At 50.0% G+C, this 8,535-nt stretch overlaps 1 protein-coding gene across 1 annotated transcript; it reads left to right on the forward strand.

Moving 5' to 3' along the window:
* The first annotated feature begins 2,934 nt into the window (after positions 1-2,934).
* On the forward strand, positions 2,935-8,047 carry LOC147095767 (uncharacterized). Its single transcript, XM_085974803.1, has 2 exons — positions 2,935-7,760; positions 8,008-8,047. The coding sequence occupies exon 1, from the start codon at positions 3,807-3,809 to the stop codon at positions 7,098-7,100; it is 3,294 nt and encodes a 1,097-aa protein (XP_085830929.1). The 5' UTR covers positions 2,935-3,806; the 3' UTR covers positions 7,101-7,760; positions 8,008-8,047.
* Positions 8,048-8,535: the final 488 nt, after the last annotated feature.

The following is an 8,535-nucleotide window of genomic DNA, read 5'->3' on the forward strand; positions in this document are numbered from 1 at the left end:
GCTTCGAGGCCTGTAAAAACGGTGAAAGGTAGGGATTTTAATGAGGTTAGAGAAATATTTACAAATTAATTAACTTTTTTAAAAAACAATTTGTGTTTTTAAAAGCAACTTTTTTATTGCTGGAAATTTGAAAATAAACACGCAAAAAGTGGGACAAAGTGATGAAGAGTTGTGAATCAAGGTGGCGGCCACTCACCTCAGCTCAGAAGGATTAGGCCCGCCCACACATTGGTCAACCATCAGTTCACTGAACTGTAGGATTGGTCAATCATCACGTCACTCAACTCTAGGATGGCCCGCCTGCACACGCAATGAACCCGCCCCCATGACACAGCGATTGGTCAAGCATCAGGTCGCTCGACTGAACGATTGGTCAACCTTCACGTCACTCAATGCTAATGAGCTGATAATGAGCGGAATTTTGAAAGTTTTTTGGATACCGTCTGAACAATTTTCGTCTGACCAAAAAGTAAATACGCTTATGACCATTCTGGAATCATAAGCTTTCTTTTGATGTCACACATGTGTAGGTTCACTCTATAACTTTTGAGTGTATAGAGGACAGACAGACAGACAGAAGAGCTCTTTTATATATATAGATAGAAGACTAGCTGAAGTGCCTGGCGGTTCCGAGGGTTTTTTGAGGGCATGTTGTTTTTGGAAGTGAGAGAGAGAGAGCGACTGGGGTGGAGAGAGAGAGAGAGAGACGGGGGAAGAGAGAGAGAGAGAGATGGCGGGGGGGAAGAGAGAGAGAGAGAGACAGGGGGGAAGAGAGAGAGAGAGAGACAGGGGGAAGAGAGAGAGAGAGAGAGACGGGGGAAGAGAGAAAGAGGGAGACGGGGGAAGAGAGAGAGAGAGAGACGGGGGGGAAGAGAGAGAGAGATGGGGAAGAGAGAGGAGAGTGGGGGGAAGAGAGAGAGAGACGGGGGGAAGAGAGAAAGAGACGGGGGGGAAGAGAGAGAGAGAGGGAGAGAGAGGGAGCGAGAGGGAGAGGGGGAGAGAGAGAGGGGGAGAGAGAGAGTGGGGAGAGAGAGAGAGGGGGGAGAGAGAGAGGGGGGCAGAGAGAGAGGGGGGGGAGAGATGAATAGGGAAATAAAAGATGCTATCTCAAGCATTTAGAGGCCAGTTTACAAAAGTCAACAGTGAACATTTATTCGAATAATGTACAAGAATGTAACATTTTACAAAATGCTGGAATTACAACCAAAGTCTGAGTGAAAACTCCTTGTTACAACAAAAGAGTGAGTCAATCATCCTTTTGGTGAAGGTTTTGCAAACCAAATAGGTTTGGGGGAGTAAGACAGGGCAGGTTCTGTCATCGCTGGATGCCAATGAATGTGATCCTGAATGAGTCCTCTCTTGCGGTAAGCTTTTATAAAGCAGGCACAGAGATGGCCAGTGAATGTTTTGAGGTCATGAAATGATGTTCGGCTAGCAACCTCATGGAGGAGTAGATGAAGGTGAAAGCACTGTGCATTATTGCAGAGCCCGTTGATAGACAACATTTTCTGTTTTCCCTGAGGGTGTTAAAAGGAACAGATTCCTTAATGTGCCAACTCTTGAACATGCCACGTACAACTGGCCATGTAAAAAAACAGGGCGTGTGTAAGTTGATGCCAGCAACCTTCAAAGTCTGCCCCTGTGCCATGTTTATTGATATTGCGAAACAAATTCTCACAGGGAATAGTTGCCTTCTGAATTGAAATGGCAAGTCAATTGGTATCATAGGAATTGGAGGAATGAGAACATCCTCCCCTGTAAGATTCGAAATTTTCATTAAATAATCATGCAGGAAATTAGGGTTAATAAGACAGCTTTATTGACCAAAAGAAGCTTGTACAGAGAAACCTTTGATAAAAGGGCACACAAAATGGCCGCCGGACCTCGTGACCAGCTTCTGGGACCATTTGAATTTCTGTTACTGCAAGTCAGACAGGCTTGTGGATTGAGGGCATTAAAGCCCGCGAAAACCAGTTTCGGGAAGCCGAAACTCATGGAACTGAGTATACATATTGATTAGATCATAAGTACAGGACAGATTTGGGAAGCAGGATGAGGCCCATCAAGAAATGGGCGGACAATTGAATGAACACTTTAACCCATTTACTGTACAAAGAGAAGCCGTTTAACAGCCATCAAGGGCAATCTCCAGACCGATCAATATACAAACCAAGTTACGTTGAGAAAGCAAAGACATTATCGGCCCAGGAAGGCCAGTTAAGCTATCACCAACTCCCGTTATGAAGACAAAACACCCCTGCAGAGAGTTCACCCCGCCAAAATTATTACAAAGACAGGACTATGATTTGGCGGGAGATAAGAATGTTCCAAAAAGGTATAACGGTGGATTGAAAAAGTCCATCAGTACGCTTCAGAACTGCTTCAGAGCTTCGGAACTTCTACGGTAGTACTTCAACTTCTTCGGTGAAATGCTTCGGGACAGACTCTTCGGTTGAGACCTTCACACAGCACTTCGGTTCGGAACGTGTTCGGTGTTCGGGCAGGCAAGGCCCGGCCACGACGAGAAGACGAGGAGAAGATTTCGGCTTGGCAGCCAGCTCGGCCAGGCAAGGCCCGGCCACGACGGGAAGACGACAAGGGTGGCCAGGGTACTTTTGTCGGGAGATTATCGACGACCCAGGCTGAAGAAGAAGACACCCTGTACTCCAGCTCTGCTTCAAATCAGAAGGACAATTATTATGACTGTATAAGAAGACACTCAGGTCCCGGCAGTCCAGTGTCTTAAAATCACATCGGTAACGGACTCCTCCATGTGCATCCAGTTCTTAAAAACACATTGTGCTGTCTCTCCCTCTAACTTAACCTTACTGTATGTACATAACCTACTTAAATATGTATAACTTACCTTTTAGGGCCGTTGCCCCTTTAACTCACCGTTTAGGGCCATTGCCTCTTTAAGACGCGCCTTAGCGTGCTGACGTCACGTCACGTACAACGTAGCGTGCTGACGTCACGGCACGTACGACGTGACGTGCGTGAGGCGGCTGCCGGTCCGACTCGGCCTTCCAGAAAGGCTGCCGACACAGCCCGGCCTAGCGCCTTTGGCCGCATCTACCAGCCGCCGGGAGCGACGCGATCTTCCGCTCCCGCGGCAAGCATCGGCTCAGCCTGGCCTCCAGCTCCCGCTCCCGACTTCGGCCTCCATGGCCAGAAACGCGACCACGCGCATCACGTGACGCCCCAAGCGCGGACAACGCTACCGAGCGTGATGAGGTCATCACGCTCCCCACAGGACTGCTACGTAGTCCTCGTGGAGTCCTCGCTGGGACACAGACCTGCACCACGGTGCTCCTGCAGCAGCACAGGCTCCGAGCAGTTGTATTGTCCCCATGCTTGAGTCTTGGAAATTGTTTGTCTGTAAGTATTTTAGAATGCTATGGATGATTAGTGTGCACTGCATGTTGTAGAAAATGTTTAGTTGTAACTTTTCTCTGTCTAGCTGATTAGCTGTATTTTGATGCACTATGTACAGGGCTAATTTAAAGAGAATGCCTCCCAGTTTACTAAATGTACTGTGTTGCTCAGGCGTACCTAAATTTGTGTATACATATCAGTTATGCGCTTGTATACTAATGTGTGCTTCCATTTCTGTGTTGTATTTCAGTTTTACAATTAGAATCGTTCAGTAAAGCGTTACAAGAAAAGTCAAGCCTTGTGATTTTATTGGAAGATATCGAGTTGTTCGCTATCTGTCTAGCTCTGCATAGAAGCGTGTTGCGAGGGCAGAACAGTAAAAAGACAGCAGCACAGCGGGCTCAAGCACAGGAAGATACCACTCAGCTACCATGAGTCTACGCTCAGGAAAACAATATACACTAGAGGAAGTCGACCAGCCAATCGAGAAGATTGAGCCTCTCCCAGCAAACGAGGCCAAGTCACAGTCCTCTAAAGCAGCCTCTAGAACATCTCGGCGGTCCAGCAGACCGTCGTCACCGACAGCTCTCCCAGCAAACGACGCCAAGTCACAGTTCTCTAAAGTATCCTCTAGAACATCTCGGCGGTCCAGCAGACCGTCGTCACCGACAGCTCTCCCAGCAAACGACGCCAAGTCACAGTTCTCTAAAGTATCCTCTAGGTCATCTCGGCGGTCCAGCAGACCGTCGTCATCGACAGCTTCTACAGCCGCCAAAGCACGTGCCAAGGCAAAGGCCACCCAAGCGCAATTGTCCTTCGCTGAAAAAGAAGCTGACCTCATGAAGCAGAGAGCCGACCTCGACGCTAGTGTGATGAAGCAGAGAGCTGACCTCGAAGCTAGTGCGATGAAGCAGAGAGCTGACCTCGAAGCTAGTATGATGAAGCAGAAAGCCGACCTTGTAAAGCAGAGAGCTGATCTCGCTGCCATTCTCCACATTCTCCAAAGCCAGAGAGCTGCCGCTGCCGCTAAAGCCGAAGCCGCAGCTTATGAAGAAGATGAGGAGAGCGAACGCGGGGAGCCCAGCCAGGAAACATATGACCTGGAACAGCCCCTCAGTCCAGTGCAACGTACAAATGAGTATGTCCAACAACACTCCAAAGTGTTCTCAAAGGAAACATTCAGGTATCTCGACGTAGAACTAGCTACTCACCCCAGCAACAAACGGCCCGTTTTCGGAGACACTGAGCTCAAAAGAGAAGAAACGAGTAAGACTCACCTACAGAGACCTCCACAACACTCGGCCAATCCAGCTAAGCAGTCCTCGCCCGAGCCGCAAGGCGCACAAGACTTCGCCAGGTACCTTACTCGCCGAGAATTGTTAAGTTCAGGCCTCCTAGAATTCGATGACCGTCCTGAAAATTATTGGTCATGGAGAGCATCCTTCCTGAGTACCACCAAGGACTTGAATCTGTCAGCCAGAGAAGAACTAGACTTGATGACAAAGTGGCTCGGAGCCGAGTCGTCAAGGCAGGCGAAGAGAATTCGCTCAGCGCACGTCCTCAATCCCACAGCAGGCCTCCACCTGGTTTGGCAACGTCTCAACGACTGTTATGGGACACCAGAAGTCATCGAACACGCACTGCTCAAGAAGCTTGAGGACTTCCCGAAGCTAACCAACAAGGATAATGTCGAGCTCAGAGAACTGGGCGACATTCTCCTCGAACTGGAGTGTGCCAAGGGAGAAGGTTACCTGACCGGCCTCTCGTATTTGGATACGGCTCGCGGGGTAAACCCAATAGTGGAAAAGCTCCCCCACAATCTTCAAGAGAAATGGATAGCTAAGGGATCCAAGTACAAGGAGGAAAATGGAGTGGCATTTCCCCCCTTCTCTCTCTTCTCCAGGTTTGTCCAACAACAGGCAAGGGTGAGGAATGATCCAAGTTTCGCTTTCTCCACCTCCAGCAGTTACGCTCCTTCGAGAACAGAGAAACCCACAAAGGACAGCAACAAAGCCTCTGTGAGTGTGCACAAAACAGAGGTTCCAGCCGAACCCTCAGTCAACCAATCCAGTTGTGCTGGGAATGAAGTGGATGACCCAGATCGTCAGTGTCCTATACACAAGAAGCCCCACCCACTCAAAAAGTGTCGAAGCTTTAGAGACAAGCCCATTGATGAGCGCACGTCATACCTGAAAGAGAACCGCATCTGCTTCAGGTGTTGTGGGTCGACTACGCACATGGCAAAAGACTGCAAGGCGACAATCAAGTGCCTTGAGTGCAACAGCGAAAAACACATAGCAGCCCTGCATCCAGGTCCTCCTCCGTCAACCACCGAGAGCACCGCGGTTGACAAAGCGGATAGCGGGGAGCAAAGCGAAAGCACATCTTCAGTCACCTCCAAGTGTACAGAGGTTTGTGGAAATGCAAGCAGCCCACGCTCATGCTCCAAAATCTGCTTGGTTAAAGCATATCCTGCAGGGAGAAAGGAGAAGGCAATCAAAATGTATGCAGTGCTCGACGAGCAAAGCAACAAGTCCCTAGCGAAGACGGAATTCTTCAATCTCTTCGACGTCAAGGCCAGCACCGCTCCGTACATGCTAAAAACCTGTGCAGGGACAACAGATACTACGGGTAGGAGAGTCGGGAACTTCATGATCGAGTCCATGGATGGGAAACTACAGCTTCCCCTCCCCACCTTGATTGAGTGCGACATGATGCCAGAGGACAGGACAGAAATCCCCTCCCCAGAGGTCGCACGCCATCAGCCCCACCTACAGCCAATTGCCAATAAGATTCCAGCTGTGGACCCGGACGCTCCAATCCTCCTACTCTTGGGAAGAGACATCTTAAGGGTGCACAAGGTACGTGAGCACATCAACGGGCCCCACGATGCTCCCTATGCGCAGCGGCTTGACTTGGGATGGGTCCTCGTGGGTGGAGTTTGCCTGGGAACAGTCCACAAACCAGCGGATGTCAGCGTCTATAAAGCAAACGTGTCGTGCAATGGTCGCACATCCTGTCTCAGCCCATGCCCAAACAGGATCCAGGCAAAGGAGGACTACGACGACATGACGCAGCATCATAGGTCAACCTCCTCTGCCTGTGAGGAAGAGGCAGGCCCCACTGTGAGCACAGATGGCCGAGGATGCTCAGTGCTTGAAAGGTCCAAGGACGATAGACACAGCTGGGCGGCACCCCTGCCGTTTCGCCCTCCTGGATGCCGTCTTCCGAGTATCGGGGAGCAGGCTGCGGGGCGCCTCTGCTCGCTCAGGAGAACCCTGGTGTCGGGGTCCACCGACCCAGACACGCCTGCAGTCCCCACCCCAGCGATGCTCCTGACTCAAAAGATGAGTGCTATTTCAGCTCCCTCTGGAAACTTCGACATGGCCGAGCTGCACGGGAAGCAGTGGAAGCAAGTACAGTGTCGTGCAGACACTTCTTGGAAGAGATGGGGAGGAGAGTATTCGCCCACCCTACAGAGCCGTAGGAAATGGACAGAAGACAAGCCGAATGTCAAAGTGAGAGATGTCGTCTTGCTGAAAGACAGCCAAGCACACAAACGAACGGTCAGTGGGACTAGCCGTCAAAACTCTGCCGAGCAGGGACAAGAGGGTCCGCAAGGTGGAGGTGAAGACCGTCAAGGAAGAGACTGTCAAGGTGTTTCCGAGGCCAGTCTCAGAGATCGTAGTCCTCCTTTCCGAAGAAATCTAGAGAACGGACTCTGAGCGTGTGGCAGCCAAAGGACGTTTTCTCCAGGTTATTTTGTATCTGTAGTGGTACAAATGGAATTGTACCAAGCGGGGAGTGTGCTGTCTCTCCCTCTAACTTAACCTTACTGTATGTACATAACCTACTTAAATATGTATAACTTACCTGTTAGGGCCGTTGCCCCTTTAACTCACCGTTTAGGGCCATTGCCTCTTTAAGACGCGCCTTAGCGTGCTGACGTCACGTCACGTACAACGTAGCGTGCTGACGTCACGGCACGTACGACGTGACGTGCGTGAGGCAGCTGCCGGCCCGACTCGGCCTTCCAGAAAGGCTGCCGGCACAGCCCGGCCTAGCGCCTTTGGCCGCATCTACCAGCCGCCGGGAGCGACGCGATCTTCCGCTCCCGCGGCAAGCATCGGCTCAGCCTGGCCTCCAGCTCCCGCTCCCGACTTCGGCCTCCACGGCCAGAAACGCGACCACGCGCATCACGTGACGCCCCAAGCGCGGACAACGCTACCGAGCGTGATGAGGTCATCACGCTCCCCACAGGACTGCTACGTAGTCCTCGTGGAGTCCTCGCTGGGACACAGACCTACACCACGGTGCTCCTACAGCAGCACAGGCTCCGAGCAGTTGTATTGTCCCCATGCTTGAGTCTTGGAAATTGTTTGTCTGTAAGTATTTTAGAATGCTATGGATGATTAGTGTGCACTGCATGTTGTAGAAAATGTTTAGTTGTAACTTTTCTCTGTCTAGCTGATTAGCTGTATTTTGATGCACTATGTACAGGGCTAATTTAAAGAGAATGCCTCCCAGTTTACTAAATGTACTGTGTTGCTCAGGCGTACCTAAATTTGTGTATACATATCAGTTATGTGCTTGTATACTAATGTGTGCTTCCATTTCTGTGTTGTATTTCAGTTTTACAATTAGAATCGTTCAGTAAAGCGTTACAAGAAAAGTCAAGCCTTGTGATTTTATTGGAAGATATCGAGTTGTTCGCTATCTGTCTAGCTCTGCATAGAAGTGCGTTGCGAGGGCAGAACACACATCGATAACGGATTCATCTGTGGCGAGCGCTCACCAAGGCTGTATTGGCTGCCGCATCGCAGGAGAACCAAGAGGAAAACAAGCTGCGCCAGAAGCTTCCAAGCCCATGTGACGACTGAAAGCTGTGTTGAAAGGCTGCAAAACCCCTTTTCGAAATTCTTAATGTGGTGAGCATGATCCCGAGTTCCTCAAGTCGAAACTTAGTTAGATCTAGGGGAGGGGGTTAAGGGTAGTTGTAATGTGTTACCCCTTTTACGATGTGCCGTGTGTTCCCCATTTCTATAGAGTTAAGTTTATAGATGTGTGCATGCTTGTGGTTGCTTTAATCTGTGCTTATGACATGTATTTTTTCATGCTGCAAACTGTTTATTAAAGGCATCCATTTCATGCTATTCGACC

The sequence above is a fragment of the Somniosus microcephalus genome, unplaced genomic scaffold (genome assembly GCF_052327205.1).
Source record: "Somniosus microcephalus isolate GS21.2 unplaced genomic scaffold, FLI_Smic_1.0 unresolved_chr1, whole genome shotgun sequence".
In the NCBI taxonomy this organism is placed as follows: domain Eukaryota; kingdom Metazoa; phylum Chordata; class Chondrichthyes; order Squaliformes; family Somniosidae; genus Somniosus; species Somniosus microcephalus.

What these genes read in the sequence shown, in the direction of transcription:
- LOC147095767 (XM_085974803.1), top strand. Translation starts at nt 3,807, where the DNA reads ATGAGTCTACGCTCAGGAAAACAATATACACTAGAGGAAGTCGACCAG.